The 22,883-nt window shown below is 40.5% G+C and overlaps 1 protein-coding gene across 4 annotated transcripts in view; it reads left to right on the top strand.

The window, feature by feature from the left end:
• Positions 1 to 22,883, top strand: part of usp22 (ubiquitin specific peptidase 22) — a 218,655-nt gene that overhangs the window by 70,337 nt on the left and 125,435 nt on the right. For 3 of the 4 annotated variants that reach the window (XM_073061028.1, XM_073061027.1, XM_073061030.1), the window contains exon 2: positions 17,140 to 17,272. In XM_073061028.1, coding sequence (XP_072917129.1) covers positions 17,140 to 17,272 — 133 coding nt within the window. Of the gene's footprint in view, positions 1 to 16,424; positions 16,525 to 17,139; positions 17,273 to 22,883 lie in introns of those variants that run through there. The other variant, XM_073061029.1, reaches the window with a different exon arrangement.

The raw sequence follows: 22,883 nt of genomic DNA on the forward strand, positions 1-22,883 counted from the left end.
CTGCAGTGGAAACATTTCGAGATTTCCTTGAGCAACATGATTTTTCCAAAGATTGGTTCCTTTTAAATCCAAGAATTTTGTCACCTGAAGTCAAAACATTTTCTCCATTGCCTTGCAGGGACTTGTCCAACTGGTTCGTATGATATCAAATGTCTGTTTCAGGTCAATCACCCTGTTGAGAACTCTTCCTCTGTAAAACCACTGGGTTTCTGTATGTAGCAGGAGATTGGTGTGCTCTTTGTCCAGGTTTTCAGTTTTTTAAAAACATTCTCAAGTGACCTGGTCTTAAAGCTACTAAATAACTTGCTTCCTGGTTCTTTTTACTGGCTGTGACTTTATTTTCAAAACCTTTAGCCTGTTTGTTTTGACATTCCAATAGTCATTTAAAATAATCACACTTCTGCGCGTCATGTGGCTGTGATGTATAGTTTTTAATTTTGCTGGAGCCATTGCTACATTTGTAAGTTGTTTGCCTTAGACTAAGCACAATGGAACAGGGAAAAACTTGTATTACTAGTCCATGTAAAACCCATCAATAAGTAGCTTTCATTGTAAGATGGGTTTCTTTTGTGTCCATTGTTGCACTATTGCAGTGAAATGACTCAGAAGATTGTAATTCTTCATCTCTCTCCTTATCAGAACTGTCCGTAGGCTTAGGCCTAGAATCCTCCTCTTGCTTCTCACAACTCCTCTTCAAATATTGCCACATTGGACAGTCTTTAGAATGAAAATTTCCCTCCAATTCTCTACTGATAGTTTGTTCGCTCCCATAAGTCTATTGGCAGCACAGAAGGGGAAGTTATGAGGTAATTTGGGAGGGAGAGGCTGGTGTCACAGCCCAAATTAGGTGAGTCCATTCAATGCCTGGAAAATGCACTCTGCTCTCCTCAACCTACCGTCTTCCCCTCCATGCAACACAGCACTTGCCAATTACCAACAGCCTCCCCTATCTTGTGTCAAAAACTGAGACTGGACTCAACAAAATAAACACGGTCCAAGTATGCACTGCCATATTGGGCTGAGATTGCTAACGGGGCTGCTCAGTCACTGTGTACTACTGCAAACGCTAGCATTGTGCGTAGTGTGAGCTTAAAAAAGCAATATTTTTTAATCACAGTCTCTCACGGAATCTCTAGCGACCTGTCACGGGACCCTAGGGTCCCTCCGAACCCTGGTTGAGAAACCCTGCTTCAGACAGTCTTGAATCATTTTACACCTAAGTGAGAGCTCACAGGTCACAGTTTAGCATCTCAAATGAAAGATACTTCCAGTAGTTGAGTACTTTTTCTGGGGTGGAGGGAGTTTTAGACTGCAGTCCCATTTTTGTTTGTATCTTTTATTAAGATGTATGAAGGAGCAGGGAACTAATGCAAATGTACTTATTAAGATCAAGGGAAATGGGAGAGGAGATAAAGTGGATATTCAGCATCTTGGTGTCTTGTAATTAAATTAGACTCTGGAGTCATTTATGATTGATTCTAAATGCATGAAAGAATGTGGGGACACCAAGGTTATTTCTTAACTTCAATTTTGTTGGGCTGGGAGAAGTGACAGTATTTTATGTTAAACTTTGTGTCTTATGTTTTGCTCTCAAATATTGTTTAATATTTGAAGCTTCTCCTGCAATAAAGGAAAAAGTGCTTTTTAACTTTCATTTGCTTCCTTGATTGGCATACATTACTGTTCAGCAATAAGAAATTGAGCTTACAGGGCATTTTCTTACCATCATAAAATTGTACTATGACAACATGGAAGGAGGCCATTCTGCTCATTGAATCTTTTCCTGGTAAAGCAATTGATCAGTTCCTCTTTATTTTCCCCCACCCTCTGCTCTTGCCCCATGCATATTATACGGTTCTATTTTGAAGGTTTATATTTTCCTCTTTTACTGTCCATGAACCTAAATAGTGTTGTTGGTATGTAAAACGCTTCATCCTATTTGCATTGTATTTTTAAATTGGTGTCTCCTTCAAACTATTAGCTAATAGAAGCAACTTCCTTATTGATCGAATATGAGCCAGTTATTAATTGCAACGATGAAATCTCCTCCATCTTTTTCTATCCAGAGAATAATCCTATTTTCTTCAGTCTAATCTTGCATCCTCCATCTTCTGGAGCACTAAATTTAAGGATGAACGTGAAGCAGCTGCTTGATGGATACAATTAAATATTCCTGTTTCAGCCTGCTACAGCTGAGAGCCACAACTGCAACTAAGGTCTGTACAGTTAGGAACGATATTTTAATGCGGTTAATCTATTGCTGCTTAAAACCAATGAAAAAATAATGCCAACTGTAGCAGGCGCACTATCCCCTTAAGGTGATGGCAGGAATGAGGTTGTCACATTGGGTTAATAGTGTGTTTATATATTTAAAAATAAAACTAGGTTTTCGACTCCCAATACCAACTACGTTGCTAGCAAACGTGCAGTCTCTGGTGAATAAAACTGAAGATCTCAGAGTTAGAATGCTGTACCAGAGAGACATCAAAAGCTGTTGCTTCCTTTTGTTTCATAGAATCTTGGTTAACACCTTCTGTTCCAGACGCAGGGATTCAGATTGATAGGTTCACAATACACTGTCAAGTTGAGACATAGTCTTTAAAAGCCAAAGGTCGGGGGGTGGGGGGGTGGTTTGCTTCATAATCAACTCCCTGTGGTGTACAAATGTGTTGCTGAAGTTCCAAAGCTCTTAACCAGATCTAGAACACCTTACTAAAAAGTGACCATTTTACCTGCCTCTAATAGCGGTGTACATTCCACCTCGGGCCAATGTCAAACAGGCCCTAGGCGAACTGAGTGACATGACGAACAGGCATGAAACAGCACATCCTGATGCTTTTCTCATCATTTTGGGAGATTTTAACCAGGGCAGCGGAAAAGACACTAAATAATTATCATCAACACTTTTAGTGCCAGTTGAAACCACACACTGGACCACTGTTACACCACCATCCACAGCCTTACTTTGGAAATGGATCACCTGGCTGTACTTCTACTCCCTGATTACAGGTAGAGTCTGAAGACTGCAGCACCAAAAAGGTATGGACAACAGAAGCCCAGGAGTGTTTACAGGACTGTTTTGAATCGATGGACTGGACTGTTTCGGGAATTCGTCATGGTCTGGATGAGTATGCCATCGTTGTCACCAACTTCATTAAAAACCTGTGTGGATGACTGTGTGTCTGAGAACTTACTGTAGTTCCCAAACCAATAGCCATGGATGAACCAGGAGGTTCGTGGTCTGCTGAGGGCTAAATTTCTGGCATTTAAGTTTAATAACATGAGTCTATACAAGGAAGCCAGGAATGACTTGCACAGTGCTATTTCAAGAGCTAAGAAACCATTCTGAGTGAGATTAGAGCCAACATTGGATGCATGTCAGCTCCGGCAGGGTTTACAGTCAATTTCTTCCTACAAAGCCCAACATCATGAATGGCAGACAACCAGACAAGCTCAATGCTTTTTATCTCCCCTTTTGAAAGGGAGAGTAAAAGTTCAGCTGTGAGGATCCCTGCTGCACCTTGTGATCTCTGTCTCGGAGGCTAACATCAGGCTATCTTTCAGGAGGGTGTACCCTTGCAAGGTGACGGGCCCTGATGGAGTACCTGGTTAAGGCTCTGGAAATTTGTGCCAACTAACTGGCCTAATGTGTTCAAAATTTTCAATCTTTCACTGCTACGGTCAAAGTTCCCACCTGTTTCAAAAGGGCAACAATTATACCATTGCCCAAGAAGAGCAATGTGAACTGCCTTAATGACTATCATCCCGTAGCACCTCTACAGTAATGAAATGCTGTGAGTCATTGGTCATGGCCAGAATAAACTCTTGCCTTTGTTCCTTCTGGACCCACTGCAATTTGCCTATTGCCAAAATAAGCCAACAGTAGATAATCTCAATGGCTCCACATTGCCTTGGATCACCTGAACAATACAAATACCTGTGTCAGGATGCTGTTTACTGACTATAGCTCAGCGATTTGACAACATCATTCTTACAGTTCTGATTGAAAAGCTACCAAGCTTAGGTTCCCTCCGTAACTGGATCCTCACTTCCTAACTGGAAGACCACAATCTCTGCGAATTGGTTAATAACATCTGCTCGCTGATGGTCAACACTGGCGTACCTCAGCATGTGTGCTTAGCCCACTGCTGACTCTACACCCTTGACTGTGTGGCTAGGCACAGCTCAAATGCCATTGACACATTTAGTGACAACCCTTGTTGGCAGAATCTCAGATGGAGATGAGGGTGTACAGGAATGAGATATACCAGCTAGTTGAGTGGTGTCGTAGTGACAACCTTGCACTCAATGTCAGTAAGACCAAAGAGCTGATTGCGGTCTTCAGAAAGGGTAAGATGAGGGAACATAAACCAATCCTCAGAGGTTCAGAATTGGAGAGAGTGAACAATTTCATGTTCATAGGTGTCAAAATCTTGAGGAATGAACTTGGTCCAGTATATCAATGCAGTTTTAATGCAGGGAACATGGTGGTTATGCTTCATTGGGAGCTTGAGATTTGGTTTGTCACCTAAAACACTCAAATTACAGATATACTGTGGAGAGCATACTGACTGTCTGCATCATTGTCTGGTTTGGGGATGTGGCAACTGCACAGTTTGTAAGAAGCAACAGATTGTAAAATTAATTGGCTCCATCGTGGGTACTAGCCTCCGTAGTATCTGAGACATCTTCAAGGAGCGGTGCCTCAGAAAGGCAGTGTCCATCATTAAGGACTCCCACCACCCAGTATGTGCGCTCTTCTCATTGTTACCATCAAGAAGAAAGCACACACTCAGCGATTCAGGAACAGCGTCTTCCCTTCTGCCATCCGATTCCTATATGTTCATTGAATCCATGAATGAGAGTGTGTGTGTGTGTGTGTGTGTGTGTGTGTGTGTGTGTGTGTGTGTGTGTGTGTGTGTGTGTGTGTGTGTGTGTGTGTGTGTGTGTGTGTGTGTGTGTGTGTGTGTGTGTGTGTGTGTGTGTGTGTGTGTGTGTGTGTGTGTGTGTGTGTGTGTGTGTGTGTGTGTGTGTGTGTGTGTGTGTGTGTGTGTGTGTGTATTATTAAAAAATCATCTATTGTATTGTACTGTAACAAAGTTAACAAATTTCAAGGCATATACCAGTTATATTAAACCTGATTCTGATCTTCAAACTGGGTCTATACCAATAAATCTCACTTGCCTTCTGTCTGGGATGATTGTGCACTTAATGTCTGGGTTTGTATGTAATATTCCAGCTTGTGGCTCCATAATCAGTGTTATTCATAGGTGCAAATAACTTGTTTTTTTATGTTCTATGGTTCCATCCATAAATGTTATTTGCTATCCACTCTCTTAACATGTATCCTGCCACTTTTGATCATTTTGCTCTGTACTCCAGATTCTCTTGTTCTCGCCTAATCTTAAGGGTTGTACATTTAATCACTCTCCTATATTATTTTTGCTAAAGTGTTCTTCACTTTTTCCTGTGTTAAATTTCTCCTTCCATGTATCTGCCCATTTTGTCGGTCTTTACTGCTTTGCAATTTATCGCCTTTGGTATATATTGCTCTTGCAAACTTTGACATTAGTGGATTTGGAAATGGAGCCATACATACTTCTGTTCCTCCTTTTGTCAACTGTTTCCTATTTTCAACTTGTTTGTTTGGCATCCATTGTTTTTATTGACTTTATCTTTTTCTTCTTGTTTGTTACAAAGGATGTTTCAGCTTTGCCTCTTGTGGACATTCACCTATCCAGTGCCTGAAACATAAAGATTACTCATTATTCCATTCCCATTTTGCCCATTGAAATTTGCTCCCTTAATTCTGACTAGAACTCTTTTTATCCCACTAAAGTTGGTCTCATCCAAGTAATAATTTCTATTCTAGATATTGGTGATCTCCATTCATAATCTGAACCATGTGATCTGATCGGTTTTCAAAGTGCACAGCTACTGTTTTGGAACAGCTGGCTCACGCTTCCTTGAACTATTTGAACAATGTCTTCTCTCAGGTTGGAAATCTGGACTAAGATGTATATGGATTTTAGTAACATGTTCAGCAAGGTTCCCCATGGTAGGGTTATCCATAAAGTCAGTGGGCATGAGATCCAGAGAAATTTGGCTGCGTGGATTCAGAATTAGCTTGCTCACAGAAAGCAGAGGATGGTAGTAGGAGTGTATTCTGTTTGGAAGGTGGTGACCATGGTGTTTCAGTCGGTTCTGTTCTGTGACTTCTGCTCAGATTTTTAAAAAAATATCATGGAGAAGCAGAAGAGTAGGTTAGTAAGTTTGCAGATGACATGAAGGTTGGTGTTATGGATAGTGTAGAAGGTTACAGAACATTGATAAGGTGATGAGCTAGGCTGACAAGTGGCAGAGTTCAATCTGCAAAAGTGTGAAATGATGCACTTTGGAAGGTTGAACTTGAAGGTAGAGTACAAGGTTAATGGTAAAATTATTGCCATACAGGAATAGAGGATCTTGGGGGTTCATAATCTATAGATCCATCAAAGTTGCTGTGTAAGTTGATTGGGTTGTTAGGAAGGTGTATGGAGTGTTGGCCTTTGTTAGTTGAGTGACTGAGTTCAAGAGCTGTGAGGTATTGTTGTAATTCTATACCACACTTAATGTTGTGTTCAGTTCATCTCAATATAGGAAGGATGTGGAAGCTTTAAAGGATGCAGGGAGATTTACCAGGATGCTCCTTGAATTAGAGAGCGTGTCTTATGAGGGCAGGTTGCGCAAACTAGGGCAATTCTCTGGAGCAAAGGAGGATGAGAGTTGACTTCATAGAGGTGTACAAGATGAGAGGCAAAGATGGTGGATTGCCAGAGACTTTCTGGCTAATATGAGGGGGAGGGGCATAATTTTAAGATGAAGTTTTGGGATGTCAAAGGTTTTTTCAAACATGATAAATATATGGAATGTGCTGCAGAGGTGGAGTTAAAGGCAGGTACTTCAGGGGTGGGTTGCAATCATCATGAGCAGTCACTTGTTTGGCTGAGGCACTGTGAGGTTTAAAAAGGGCTCGGGGTGTTTCGGGACTTTTCAACAGGAAGCAATCCTAATCTATAAAGCAATCAACAAAGGATAATAAAAAGATGCGACGTGTAAGTAGGATGACCATTGCAGAGATGGACAGTGTTAGGATGGTCAAGCTTTGGTTCGGTAAGTTTTGAGGAAGTTTTCTTTGTTTGTTCCTTGTCTATTAGTGAGTGTAGTGAGAATGGATACAGGATCAGTGGTATGCTCTTTGTGTGAGATGTGAGAACTCTAGAAGACCTCCAGTCTCTGATAACTACATCTGCATCAAGTGCATCAAGCTTAACATCCAATGATACACTTTGTATTGAAAGGGTAGGCAGAGGGAGCTCTGGTTTAAAAAAAAAAGAAATCAAATCTTTAAAAAGAGGTGACATAGATTGAAAAATGTAGAATCCTTGTGGGTCAAGTTAAGGAACTGCATGGGTAAAAAGACCCTGATGTTGTATACAGGTCTCTGAACAATGGCTAGGATGTGGGATGCAGATTACAGTGGGAGATAAAAAATGGCATGTAAAAAGGGCAATATTACGGTAGTCATTGGGGATTTCAGTATGTGGATATCAGTAGACTGGGAAAATCGGGATGGTGCTGGGTGATCCAAAGAAGGAACTTGTAGAATGCCTATGAGATGGCTTTTTAGAGCTGCTTATGGTTACGCCTACTTGAAGAAAGGCATTTCTGGATTGGGTATTGTGTAATGAACCAGGTTTGATTTGGGAGCTTGGGTAAAGGAACCCCTGAGGAGGCAGTGATCATAATATGATGGAATTCACCCTACAATTTGAGGGAGAAGCTGAAGTCAGATGTATTAGTATTACAGTGGAGTAAAAAGAATTACAGAAGCATGAGAGGGGAGCTTGCCAAAGTTGCTTAAAAGGGAACACCAGCAGGGATTATGGCAGAACAGCAATGGCTGGAGTTTCTGGGGGCATTTCAGAAGGCACAAATAGATAATCCCAAAGGTGAAGTATTCAAAAGGGCAGGTGACAAGGGAAGTCAAAGACAGCATAAAAACAATAGAATACAGTATAGCAAAAATTTGTGGAAGTTGGAGGATTGGGAAGCTTTTTTAAAAAAAAAACTCAAAGGGCAACTAAAAAGCCATAAGGTGACTAAAGAAGAAATATGAAGGTAAGCTAGCCAATAATCCAAGCTTTTCCGGATATATGAAGAATAAGAGGTGAGAGTGAATATCGGACTGCTGGAATATGATGCTGAAGAGGTAATTGGGGACAAGGAAACAGTCACACACTTCGCTAGAAGGAATAGGTGTAGACTACTTTCTAAATGGGAAGAAAATTCGGAAATTAGAGGTGCAAAGGGACTCGGTTAACTTGCAGATTGAGTTGGTGGTAAGGAAGACATGTAACGTTGCCGTTCATTTTGAGAGGATTAGAATGTAAAAACGAGGATGTAATGCTGAAGCTTTCTAAGGCATTGGTCAGATAGCATTTGGAATATTGTGAGCAGTTTTGGGTCCCTTAACTGGCATTGGAGAATGATTTTGGGAATGTAAAGGTTAACACATGAGCATTTGATGGCTATGGGTCTGTACATGTTGGAGTTAGGATGAGGGAGGGGAAATCTCAATGAAACCTGTCAAATTTTGTAGGGACGACATGAGGAAATCTGCAGATGCTGGAAATTCAAGCAACACACACAAAATGCTGGTGGAACGCAGCTGGCCAGGCAGCGTCTATAGGAAGAAGCACTGTTGACGTTTTGGGCTGAGACCCTTCGTCAGGACTAACTGAAAGGAAAGATAGTAAGAGATTTGAAAGGGGGAGGGGGAAATCCGAAATGATAGGAGAAGACTGGAGAGGGTGGGGGTGAAGCTAAGAGCTGGAAAGGTGATTGGCAAAAGGGATACAGAGCTGGAGAAGGGAAAGGATCATGGGACGGGAGGCCCAGGGAGAAAGAAGGGGGGAGGGGAGCACCAGAGGGAGATGGAGAGCAGGCAGAGTGATGGGCAGAGAGGGAAAAAAAGGGGAGGGGGGGAAAAACTAAATATATCAGGGATGGGGTAAGAAGGGGAGGAGGGCCATTAATGGAAGTTAGAAAAGTCAATGTTCATGCCATCAGGTTGGAGGCTACCCAGACGGTATACAAGGTGTTGTTCCTCCAACCTGAGTGTGGTTTCATCTTGACAGTAGACATCTTGACCCCTTGAAGCAAGGGGCTTAGGGACTCCAGCTTAAGAATCCCTGGCCAAGAAAGGGTGAATGTGAAGAGGCAGTTTTCAATAGTGGGAAAGTCAAGGACCCATGTCCACAGCTTTGGGTTAGAAGGAAGTCCACTTAGAATGGATGAGAAATTTCTTTAGCCCAAGGGTAGTGAATGACTGCGGAGGCCAAGTCATTAGGTATATTTAAAGTAGAGGTTAATAGGTTCTTGACTACTAGTCAGGGCATTAAAGGTTATGGGATGAAGGCATGAGAATAGGGTTAAAAGGGCTAATTGGCCATAATGGAATGGTGGAGCAGATCAATGGGCTGAATAGCCTAATCCTGTGCTTCTGTCTTGTGGTCTTTAAGAGACCTCTTGGGTAGGTACATTGAAAGGAAAATGGAGAAGCAAAGATTTAGATAGACGTTAATTCATCAGCACAAGGCTAGGCTTGTATTGTGATGTACTATTGTATGTTGAATGGGTGAACTGATCAACTGTCTCATTCTGAAGTCCTCTGTACATTGGGACCCCAATTCCATCAAAATTTTCTCGAGCTGGTTATTTGATACCGTCACGTGGAATTTATGCCATCAAATTTCTGATGTCATAAACTGTGTAGTTGGTAAGAGCCCAAATGTGACTGTTCTCTGTATGCTTGTAATGTACTTCTGGCATTTGAAAATCAGCTGTGGATTTCTGAACAAAATGACAAATTGCTATATTGCACATTTCATCTTTTCATTTGACAAAAGGGGACTGGCAAATAGAGGGTGAGTTGGAGCATAGAACCCAAGATATCCAAAAATTGGAATGGAAAGAGGTGTTTGGGACCAAGATCAGCACTTAATCTTCGACCAAACTCAACACTTGCTCACCTGTAGCATCTTAATATTAATTTATGTCATTAGTCAATAACTATTCAAAATGGTTTCCGAATTGTTGAATGTAATGTGTTCAACGTCTATGTCTGACTTATTTTAAAACTATGTTAGAGTTACTCGAGCATTCATTGGTTATGTTATACAGCACAGTATTAAGTATGGTGAGGTTGTCTTTGCCTAGGCCACAAAAGTGGCTGCACTACTGGGAATGATGGGATGGTACATTTGTCTGGCAGTCTTTGGCATCGAAAATACCCCTTGTCTCCAGGCTGAGGTGCAAGCATTTTCCTCTTGACTTTTTGAGAATTTGGTTGAAGATGATAATTTCTTTTAAACATGTATGGAAATGGTACATGTGGTTGATGTGCCTGTAGGGGGGCACTTTGGGATTTGTGGACTGGTCTTCAAGTTGGCATTTTTGCAGGCATTAGACAGAACTTGCAAAAATTGGTTGAAGAGGGTGTTAGCAGATAATGGGATAACTGGCAAGTGGGAATCTCTTCAAACTGAAATGCAGGGCCAGCATGTTTCTGTTAGTGAAAAACAAGACTGGCAGGGTTGGAGAACTCTTTGAGGGAGTTTCAGGGTCAAGTCAGAAATAAGGAGGCTTGCCATGGGCAGCTAAGATTGAGCAAGTCCACTGATGAGCATACAGAATGTAGAGTAAAAAGGGACCATGATATATGTGGCAGATAATGTAAAGAAGATTCTTAAATGATTTTAGAAGTATATTAAGATAAAAAGATAACTAAGATACATTTACATCTCCTAAAGGAGCTGTGTGGTAATCTATTTGGAGTAAAAGAATGGAAAGATCTTAAATGAACACTACTTAGAATACTTTTTTAATCTTGAAAGATATGGAAGCTTGTAAGTTGATGAAAGAGAAGTAGTTATCCTGTATAACGACAATACAGAGGTGGTGTTGGCGGTCTTGAAATGCATAAAGGTGGATAAATCCTTGAGGCCTGGGCAGATGTATTCTTGGATGTATTGGGAAGGAAGGGAGTAGATTGCTGAGGCCCTAGAAGAGATTTTTTTGTATCCTCCTTAGCCACAGATGAGGTAACAGAAAACTGGCATGGGTATTATTCCGAAGTTCATTTATTTAAGGATGGCAAAGATAAATTGACCATCTGTAGGTTAGTGAACCTGACATCAGTGATGGGGAAACTTGTTGGAAGAGATTCTGATGGACAGGGTTTATTTCCATTTGGAAGAGCAAGGACAGATTTGGAATAATCAGCATGACCTTATCATGGGAGACAGTGACCCTCAATTTGATTTGAGTTTAAGGGGTGTTCCATAGGATTGATGAGCACAAGGCAGTGGACATTGTCTTCATGGACTTCAGAAAGGACATTGACAACATTTAAAGATTAGAAGACATGAGATTCAGATAGCAAATTAAGTACACAGTTGAATTGGTGGAAGGAGGCAGGGGCCTCTGGGTGTGTGTGTTTTTTCCCCTAGCTGCCTAATTAACAAAAACTGTATTGGGTTTCCTTATAAACAAATTCTGCAGATGCCAGAAATCCAAAGCAACATCCACAAAATGTTAAAGGAACTCAGCAAGTCGAGCAGCATCTATGGAAATGAATAAATAGTTGACATTTTGGGCCAAGACCTTTCAGGACTGGGAAGTAAGGGAGAAGATGCTGGAATAAAAGATGGGAGGGGAAGAAGGATAGCTACAAGGTGATGGGTGAAGCCAGGTGGGTAGAAAAAGTAAAAGTCTAGAGACAAAGGAATCTGAGAGGAGAGTGAACCATAGGAAAAAGGGAAGAAGGAGGGCACCAGAAGGTGATAGGCATGTGAGAAGTGGTCGTGGGGAATAGAAGAGAGGAGGGGGAAGGAAATTTTTTTGACCAGAAGAAGAAATTGATATTCATGTCATCAGGTTGGAGGCTATCCAGACAGAATATAAGGTGTTGCTCCTCCACCTTTGAGGTGGCCTTTTTGTGGCACAAGAGATGGCCATGGACCTACATGGCAGAATGGAGATTAAAATGTCGTGACACCGGGAAGTTCCGCTTTTGGAAGATGGAATGAAGGTGCTCAATGAAGCAGTTCCCAAATTACAACGGGTCCCCCCAGTGTAGAGAAGGCTGCATCGAGACCACAGGATACAACAGATGACCCCAGCAGAATTGCAGGAGAAGTGTTGCCTCACCTGGAAGCTCTGTCTGGGGTCCTGATTGAAGGTGAATGGGCAGGTACACACTTCAGCCGGTTGCAGGGTTAAGTGCCAGGAGAGTGATTAGTAGGAAGGGACAAATGGACAAGGAAATCATGGAGAGTGTGATCCCTGTGGAAAGCAGAGGGTGAAAGGGAGGTAAAGATAAGTTTGGTGGTAGGATCCCATTGGTGTTGGTGTGAGTTGCAGAGAATATCTTGGATGTGGGGGGGCTGATGGGATGGTAGGTGAGAACAAGAGGAACACTCTGTTAAGGCAGTGGGAGTGAGGGTGGATGTCCAGGAAATGGAAGCGATGCAGGTCAGGGCAGCATCAATAGTGGAGAAAGGGAAACCCCGCTCTTTGAAGGAGGAAGATGTCACTGAACTAGAAAGAAGAGCCTCTTCCTGGGAACAGATGTGGTAGAGCTGAAGAAACTGAGAAATGGGAATAGCTCTTTTTTTGGTAGACAGGGTGGGAAGAGGTTGTCAGGATAGCCATAGGATTGGATAGATTTTTAAATGAGGTCAGGAGACAGTTTGAGAAGGGGGAGAGATGTGTCAGAAGCGGACTAAGTGAATTTTAAAAGCAGAGTGGAAGTTGGAGGCATAGTTATTAAATTAACGAGGTCAGTGTGTGTATGCAGTCTTCAGTGTAGTGCAATGGATATAGATGGAAAGGAACTGAACTGGGGGGGGTGGTTGTAGAATGTAGTAAAGGTATGAGAACACAGGTTCAGTGGGGCAGGAACATGCTGAGACAATGGGCCTAGCTGGACATTCAGGTTTGTAGATCTGGGTAGGAGTGAGCAGTGCAGAGTAAAGGAACAGTGGCAGTGGATGGAAGATCTCCTGTTGTTGAGTTTTCCCTACAGTGTTAATAGTGAGCATGTTAAAGACAGCAGAAGTCTTGATGGAGTGTATTAGCAGAGTTTAAAATGAGATTATCCTGTTACAATTCCCAGGTTTACCAAACTCTGACTTTTGAACTTTGAAGATGCACCCACTTAGTACTTGGAGCAGAAGTTTAGTTTATTATTTTTATTTCCTGGGCCAGTATTCCAGTCTTTGAGAAGTTCCACTTGATTACCTATGGTAAAATGTCCAACTTGTGTAATGCCTAGTGATCTCATGCCTCCAAGAAAATCACAGCCTTGTCATAGGGTTTGGTGGCTTGTGTGCCTCAATGACCTGGAGAGCAATGTTGGCTGGAGTCAAGGCCTTGTGCTTTTGGCTCCTGCTAAGGTCATCCATGCCAAGCAGGTCACAAGGTAGAGGGCCATGTAAGTTTCACCGATCCTCCAGGTTTGGGAGTTCAGCTCGGGATTAACAATCCTTACTGGGTTATTTTAAGAAAAATGTTACAGAAACAGCAATGAAGAACCCTTCTGTATCTGTGTGCGATCGTTTGGACAGACAGATAGAAGACCATCATTGCTGCCCTAAAAGCCAGCAGCATAAAAGTAATGACAACATGGATGTCTCTTTTAAGGAGGTAGCTAGTGTTTTTTTTTTGTGTGAACTCTTAAATGTTTTGAAGGCCTAGAGCTGATGGAGGAGCAGAGGGTGTGGTCACTTCTGCCACACACTCCAGACTGGCTAAAAACTTGTAGCCTAAGCTGTATTTCTGGATAGACTGACGTCTGCAAGTACCTTAGAGTATTGGGGATATTCATCATTAATCCAGCTAGGGGAAGAAAGACTTAAATTTATATAATTTCACCATTTCAGAACTATTGACATTGCAAGCAACAAAGTAAGTTTTTGAATTTATGAAATAAAGAAAATGGTAGTACTTGGTGTCTGTCTGGATTACGTACTTGAGTCTTTAGTGAGTCACAGATCCAAAACCTCACAATTTAAGTGGGAGTGCTACCCACAGCTGGAGCTGAAGCTGTTATGTACTGCATCTTGATTTGTACACAGTAGCCTATGGATAACATTTATTTCATTAATTTCAGATTTCAATAGTTTCAGATTATAACCCTTATTTCTCAGTCAGCATCTGTAAATCTGCAATTACAATGCCAGTTTTTGGTACATGATCTTTAAAGGTGCATTTTGGTCCGAATAATCATTCCTTCTAATTTAATTGTTTTTCTTGGAATTCATTTTTATTCCCCTACCGTTGGCATCACCTTGCATTTTGTGCTATAAATTTGTAATTGGAACAGGAAAAATTGTCATTGACCTGAAATGTTATGTTTCTCTCCATCAATTGTCAGAAATTGTACAGTACACATGTACAGTATCTGCTGATTTTAAATTGCTTCATAGCAGAAGTACTAGAAGAACAGCTTGACGAGGAGTATTCCTGCAAAGAGATACCTGGTAACATTTCAGAATGGGAAAAGTATCTCTCTTCACAAATGCTTCTTGAAAAGCAGATTTCCATAATTTATTTTTGGTTTTAGAAAGTGACTTGTATATGTAGTTTTGATATCTGGTTTACTTTCAATCAAACAATTGATAATGATTTGCTTAAGGGTGAAATGTTGGCCAGAACACAGGGGAAAACCAAGTTAAACAAGGATTGGACAGGTTTAATGATACAAGCCTTCAAGGAAAAACGTATTATTGTATCGTAAAGTATTAGACTTGAATCTGTAGCTTTGCCCTTCAGATAGGAGTCCCTCTAAAGACTTATTTGTCTCAATAAAAACAAAATGCTGGAAACATTCTACAGGTTGGACAGCCCCTGTGGAGGGAAAACAATAACACTGTAGGCTGATCAGAGCTCTTTAGTCATTGCAGTCAGTCATATGAAGGTGTTCCAATAATGTTGTAAAGTGCTTTAAAATCTGGATCCTACAAAGAGCAAGGATTTTTCATTTACACCTAACTAAAAATATTTAAATTGGGAATTTGCTATGCACAGATTGGCAGCTTCCTGCAGTGACTAGTCTTGTTTAGTTCAGACTGCCCGGAGGCCAGGAAAACATTGTAGAAATGCATCTCATTTTTCAAAAAATCTTGCATTACAGATTTCTGCAAAGTGATAATATTTATTTTGAGAAGTATGTATGCAGTATACAACCACGAGATTAGTCTTCCCAGACTGCCACTGGTAGGTAGAAGGAGCAGATTCGATATGATGATCTTTGCTCATTTAGGCAGACAAAATGTAGATTATTTACTACACTGTACAAAGAATGTGGGTATGTGCAATAAAGATGAGCGTAGTCTGGATCCTGCAGGCTATCACAGCAGCATCTTTTTATTTGGGTAAAGATGCTTTAATGAGAGGTAATAGCTATCTAAAGAGAAAATGTCTTCAGATATGGCATGTTAAATTCTTCATGTTTACACCATTCTATTGGAGTGTGAGTGAAGGTTGCAGCCCAGGCAACAGCTGAAAACAACTTCATTTGCTTACCTTGTCTACTCCCAGATGTCTGGCATTTTAAGAATGTTCAAATCTGGTAATATAAGGATGTTCTGAGGTATATTTATACCTTCTATTTGCCTTGAACTAAAATATAAAAGAAAATAAAATTTAGCTTTTATTTTTTTCCAACCATTTCCCTGCAGTTATTTATATGTAGGCTGTGTTTCTCTGCCATGTTTTTGCAGACTCTGCTGGAGTGCTGGAGAAATGAGAGAGGTTTCAGGTTAGCAATCTGGTGGTTAAGTACTAGGACTGCAGCTGCACTTAATATACTGTCAATAACTTGGAACCTCCAAGTGGACCACAGCCTTGTCATAGGGTTGGAGGCTTGTGCACCTCAATCACCTGGAGAGCTAAGTTGGCTGGAGTCAGCTTTGTGCTTTGGCTCTTGCTAGGGTCACCTATGCCAAACAGGTCAAAGGTCCTCCGGTTAAGGTCCACCAGTCCTCCAGATTTGGGAGTTTAGCTCAGAGCTATCAACCCTGATTGGTCAAAAATGTTATGGAAACTGCAATGAAGAATGTGTGTAAAGGGCAGGTAAAGGACTTTAAAGTAGCCAAATTACATACAGTAAGAGCAAAAGCAAGTTGAAGATTCAAGCAATTTAGTGGTGGAGAAATTTGATAGACAAGTTGGCAAATTAAATAAAACGTAGGGAAATAGAACGAGGCTAATACTGAAATTGATCTATTTTATAAACATGCAAAATACTGTATGAAGCTGAAAGATTTGCATGTTCTTCTGCATGTAACACAAGGCTGGCACACAGGGGATGGATGTAGCAAGGGAAAGTGCTAGAACATTGATCCATATGGGGTGGATTGTCAAAATCGTCAGTTGGAGTATAAGGTCGAAGTAATACTGCAACTTCCAAGGCACCAGGTGAGATCACATCTCAAGTACTGTGAACCATTTGACTCTCTCTATTTACTGAGTCTTTTAGAGCCCACTCGCAGAGCTGTGTGGGCTGAGGTGACTGGATTGAATGTTACGGGGTTGGGGAGGAAGAAAAATGAATTTGAATGCTAACTTGGCCAAGATCCTGTTGAATGATGAAGCAAACTGTAGGGGCTGAATGGTTGTCTTATGCTATTCAGTGTTCTGTTAATGTTACACTAGAAGCTTGGGTTTAAAAATGATCAATTTAATGGTAAGGGGAGCTGATGGAATATAATCTACAGTTTATGGAAGCTCTTTGGCAAAGGTACCATGTGAGACACGATGTCGGTTCTGCCAAGTGGTTAACATGCACTTTGTTTTCCAGATTTAGTCATCTAAAATAAAGCATTAGTTGTATCTTAGAGCTTTTCCAACCTTAATAGTTTGAGGAGGAAAATAAAATCTTTGGATGCAGATTGCCATTTTACTTCACTACCGGTTTCAAATAAGTGACTCTGATACAAGTGAATGATTATAGATTTTTTGTGTGAAATAGTGCCATGTATTTGTGAATTGTTCGAGTGCCATTTCTTCTAACGTGTATTTTTTTTTTAACAGGCAAAATCTTGCATTTGTCACATGTGTGGCGCTCACCTCAACCGGCTCCATTCCTGTCTATATTGTGTCTTCTTCGGCTGTTTCACCAAGAAACACATACACGAGCACGCGAAGTCTAAACGCCACAACTTAGGTGAGTTCATTATAAACAACTTTTTATTTCATTGCGGATCTTAGTAATGGTGCATTTAATTTCATTGCAGTGGGGCAATATATCTAGCTATTTTCTAGTTGCTATTAAGAGTTTTAAAATTTTCAATAGCTTTAAAATCTTTAACTATAAAATTAGTAATTTAATTATTATTTTAGAACGTTTTTAAAATCATAAATATTCAAGAATGTAAGGACGGTAGCCTGACTTGGAAAGAACCAGAAGTTTTGTAAGGTCACCCAGGTCTTGTATATCTGTCTTCTCCCAGACTATTATAGTTCAGGTAATAAACTAGATAATCTATTTATCTAATAAAACTTTGTCTGCCATACATTTGCCAACTTACTTTTCCAACTGGTCTAAATCTTTGAAACCTCTTTGCGTCAACTCGTAGATAACACTCTTAATCAATTACTTGTATATTACCCCATCTCTTTTACTTTAATATTGTATAGCCATCTGTTTTGTGGGGTGTCATCATAAATCTTCTGAAAGTTCAAAAACTGCATGTCATTTAGTTACCCACATCTGTTTTACTAGTAGCTTCAAAAATACAACTCCAGTATATTTGAGTATGATTTCCCTTTCAGAAATTAATGCATTCACCTTTTCTAGGGATTCTTTTTATACTCTGGAGTGTAAACCATCAAGACCTCAGGATTTGTCAGTCATTTGCCCCATTAATTTTTTGTGTTTCTATTTACTTACTAATACTAATTGCCTTCCTTTAGTACTGCAGGAAAAATAGGCACTTGTCCATGCCAACCATGGTGCCTTCCTGTCCAAAAGTCATTATACGCACCTGTTCCACTTTCTCTGGCAACTTGTTCTGTATACCCACCACTTCAAAAATAGTTCTTATTGCTCGTGATCCATTTACATCTGTTCCCTTCAAGCTTGCTCTTTGGATGCTGCCCCTCCACCACACCCCCCACAATGTTTTTGTCCTCTGGTGAATTGTAAGCACTTTCCAATTCTTAGGCTTGCTACTTTTCCTAGCATTTTTTTAAAAATGTGTCTTTGATCTAATACTATTTCTAATAAAATGCCAAGTTTAAGTACTTTTTCCTAATTGTTTTGTGCAAGGCAGGAATGAATAATTGTTATAATGAATGTTCTTTACATAAACTGCACATCAATCCATTCAGTTCACATCTTTTGTAGCCAATTCATGCTTTGTATCTTAGTAACTAGCTTTGTTCAGATCCTGTACCCCAATTGCTGAGTTTCTTGCTTCAGATCATCTCAATTTAAAAAAAATTCAATCATGTAAATAGTTACCGAAAGGGCCATGCACAAAACGAATACTAGTTCTTCCTTTCCATTGCATGATGCCCAGACTAGGCTGTTGACAATCAACAATCTAGTGTTCACCTGGCAAGTTCAAATTCACTCATCCACAGTATCTCGGCAGCCTGCTTTCCCATTTTTATTTTCTATGCCTCACATGAAGGCCTGGCCTTTCACTAATATTTATGATTTTTCTTTACCCATCACTGTCACCCAATTAATTATTAGTTGGCTTAAATGTATGATCACTTGCCTATCCTTTTGTAATAATACTGACCAAAAAGAATGGATGTAATTTATGCTCTTAAGTTTTTTGATAAAAGTTGGATAAGTTTTCTGAGGTGGAAAAGAAATAGATTGTAGCTCTATTGAATTTGGAATCCCTGATTTGCCAAAGGGGGTATTACTAAGTACTGACCATGCAGGGTGCCAAACTTTTGCTTTGGGCCCTTTTCCTTTTTTGTTATTTTGAAACTGTGGAAGATGAAAATAAAAAGTAATCTTGATTAAAATATTAAAAGAAATGTGTCATCTTTAACTTTATGCCTTTTGGAAATCAGGTAATCTTTTACATAGCTATTCACAGTAACAGGAATTTTGAACAGGGGTGCCCAAACTTCTGCATGCCACTGTAGATCTTTCCTCAGAAGTGGTTTGCTATTGCCTTCTGGGCAGTGTCTTTACAAGACAGGTTACCCAGCCGTTATCAATACTCTTCAGAGATTACCTGCTTGTTGTCAGTGGTTGCATAACCAGGACGTGACATGTACCAACTGTTCATATGGCCATACACCACCTGCTCTCATAGGTTCACTTGGCGTTGATAAAGGGGGGGGTGGGAGGCTAAGCAAGTGCTAAACCTTTCCCCCAGGGTGACCCGCAGGCTATCCACGCAATTATTAGATTACTGGTGATAAATGGGGAAAAGAAAGTGAAAAGAAATGCTCTTGTTCACCATTTGCTGAGAGTAAGTACAGTCGGCTCTCCTTATCAACGGAGGATTGGTTCCGGGAACCCCCAGTGGATACCAAAAAACATGGATGCTCAAGTCAGTGGACTTTAGGACCTGGCGGAGCACTGGAGCTTATTTAACCTGTCTCAGTGTGGTGGACTTTAGGACCCGGCGGAGCCCGGGACCCACCACCCGCAGTGTTTCTGTTCCGGAAAACGATCATGATTGAAAATAAAGTGGAAATAATAAAGCGATCGGAAAGAGGTGAAACGCCATCAGTCATTGGAAAAGCATTAAGGTACAGTCGGGATGAAGTGAGAATAATGGAGCATGTGAAGGCCCTGCCCCAATGAAAGCTACAATTATTACTAAACAACGCAGTGGTTTAATTATTGAAATGCATGCATTTCTTAAGTGTTCTATATGCATAGAAAGGTAGAATATATGCTAAGACAAACGTTTGACTAACTGACGCTAAATAATACCGGATGTACCTGTTCCGACTTAGAGAACTTCTGGTTTTTTTTTTGTTTGATTCCTGATTCGCGGTAACCTATGCACATCCTCCCGTATACTTTAAATCATCTCTAGATTACTTATAATACCTAATACAATGTAACTGCTATGTAAATAGTTGTTATACTATATTGTTTAGGGAATGATGACAAAAAAAATCTGTACATGCTCAAACAACAAATGCTGAAGAGAAACTTCCGGGTTTTCCCGATCCATGGTTAGTTGAATCTGCGCATGCGGAACCAGCGGATAAGGAGGGCTAGCTGTATACAGGTATAGCAGATAATTAAAAAGATGTATGCAGGTCTTCATAGAAGATTTGAGTATAGGAGCAGGTTTGTCTTATTGCAGATGTACACACCCTTAGAGGCACCACACCTTGAACAATGTGTGCAACTTAGTTCATTGGAAATATGTTCTTGCTGTGAGCATTCATTGAAGACTTGCCAGACTGATTCCTGGGATGGCAGGAATCTACAGAATCCTAACAGGATCGGACAGATAAGAAAGATGTTCCTGATGACAATAGGATCAGATCTAAGGGTAAGAGGCTAGCCACACAGGACTGAGACTTGGAGAAATGTTTTTTCCCCCAGATGGTGATGCTGTTGAATTTTCTACTGTAGAAAGCAATTGTTATTAGATATGTCCTACCAATAAGGTTGAAGGACTTTCTGCTTATAGGTATGTCTACCAAAAAAATGTGATTTTTATTACGGTCCAATTTTGACCCATATGCTACAAGTCCTTAGAGCAGCAGAAAAATTCCTAAAGTTAAATGTGTATGGTACAAATCTTCTCCATTATGGAACAATAATCATCTTCTGTCTTTTGGAGGGGGGGGGGGGGGGGGGAGAGAAACCATTCACCAATCCTCCGTGGATAAGGAGGGCCGACTGTACTTACTCTCAGCAAATGGTGAACAAGAGCATTTCTTTTCACTTTCTTTCCCCATTTATCACCAGTAATCTAATAATTGTGTGGATAGCCTGCGGGTTACCCTGGGAGAAAGGTTTAGCATTTGCTTAGCCTCCCACCCCCCTTTATCAACGCCATGTGAACCTATGAGAGCAGGTGGTGTATGGCCATATGAGCAGTTGGTACATGTCACGTCCTGGTTATGCAACCACTGACAACAAGCAGGTAATCTCTGAAGAGTATTGATAACGGCTGGGTAACCTGTCTTGTAAAGGCACTGCCCAGAAGGCAATAGCAAACCGCTTCTGAGGAAATTATCTACAGTGGCATGCAAAAGTTTGGGCACCCTGTTCAAAATTCCTGTTACTGTGAATAGCTAAGTAAAAGATTACCTGATTTCCAGAAGGCATAAAGTTAAAGATGACACATTTCTTTTAATATTTTAATCAAGATTACTTTTTATTTTCATCTTCCACAGTTTCAAAATAACAAAAAAGGAAAAGGGCCCAAAGCAAAAGTTTGGCACCCTGCATGGTCAGTACTTAGTAATACCCCCTTTGGCAAGTATCAGAGCTTGTAAATGCTGAAGTGTATGTAATGTTAAGAGGCATAAGGTAAATGGTCAGTGTTCATCACCAGACGGGAAATGCCAGATAGTAATGGGTTACAAAGCGCTGGAGAAACTCTGTGGTCACGCAGTATGTATGAAGCAAAGTGGATAGTTGACATTTTGGGTCAGGATCTGTACCTGCTGAATAATTCTGTATTCCAGTATCTGCATTCTCTTGTCTCCAAATATTAAAGGGTATACATTTAATATGAGGGGGAAAGGCAAGTGTTTTTAGAGTGATGGATGGCTGGAACAAGTAGCTAGGGGAGGTGATGGAAGCAGATATGAGAAGAAAGTCAGACATGTGAATAAGCAGGGAATAGAGAAATGCAGACTATGTTTTGGCAGATGGGATTTGTTAAATTGGCACTATGATTTGGCACAGATCTGGTGGGCCAGAGGTTTTGTTCCTTTTATGTTCCGTAAAGGATTTTGATGTGAGAATTTGTTTATTGCCAGTCTCATTATATTCAACCTTGTCTGTCTTTATTGCTGTTGTGGCCCTCCTTTAGAATTCTAAAATATTTCCAGGCCTTTTGCTGTTTCAAGCAACTGTATAAGCCTCCTCTTAATTTAATTTCTGACCATTAAGTTTTCTTTTTAGCTTTTGTGCCTTAACAGTGTGCATGTATATGAATTCTGCAATATTTATTTAAATGCTAGCCATTGCCATCCAATCTTGTACCTTTGACCAAATCTACCAAAGCAAACTCTCGTACCTTCAAACCCTTTTTGAAAAGTTTTTTAAAAAAAAGTTTTATAGTTACAAATCCTTCTACACCATTTCTATGCTGTTAGCCCTACATGTGACATGCTGCCTCATCATTTGTAGAGTTTAGCAATGCACTGATAGTGAAAGTAATAGTGCAATTTGCAAATTTCAGTGTTGGCATGAAATGCAGGTGGCAAGCTAACTACAGTCCTGACTGGGAGACCAGACTGTCTCTTGGAGTGTAATATTAAACACTTCACAGTAAAATTCCCACATGACATAAAGACCAAGGAATAGAAAATGCGAGGGATCATTGGTAATTGAAATGCTGTCACCGGGAGGGAAGTTTTGAATATTTCATGTGGAAGTGTATTAATCAGTGTTTTTGACAGCTGCAAATTTTGAACGCATTTTCTTTTGAAGTTGGGTAGTAGTTTCTACAAATTTTGTGTTGCTGCAATGCAAATAAGAGCAATCCAGGTTCCCTGTGTTTTACCTACAGAAGAGAGGTGAGCTAGAGGTGGAACTCTCCATATTATGGGCCTTTTAAGGTTACAAAAAGCTTGTTCTTTAACAGGCAAGAATGAGGAATAGA

Source organism: Hemitrygon akajei, chromosome 11 (assembly GCF_048418815.1).
Source record: "Hemitrygon akajei chromosome 11, sHemAka1.3, whole genome shotgun sequence".
NCBI lineage: Eukaryota > Metazoa > Chordata > Chondrichthyes > Myliobatiformes > Dasyatidae > Hemitrygon > Hemitrygon akajei.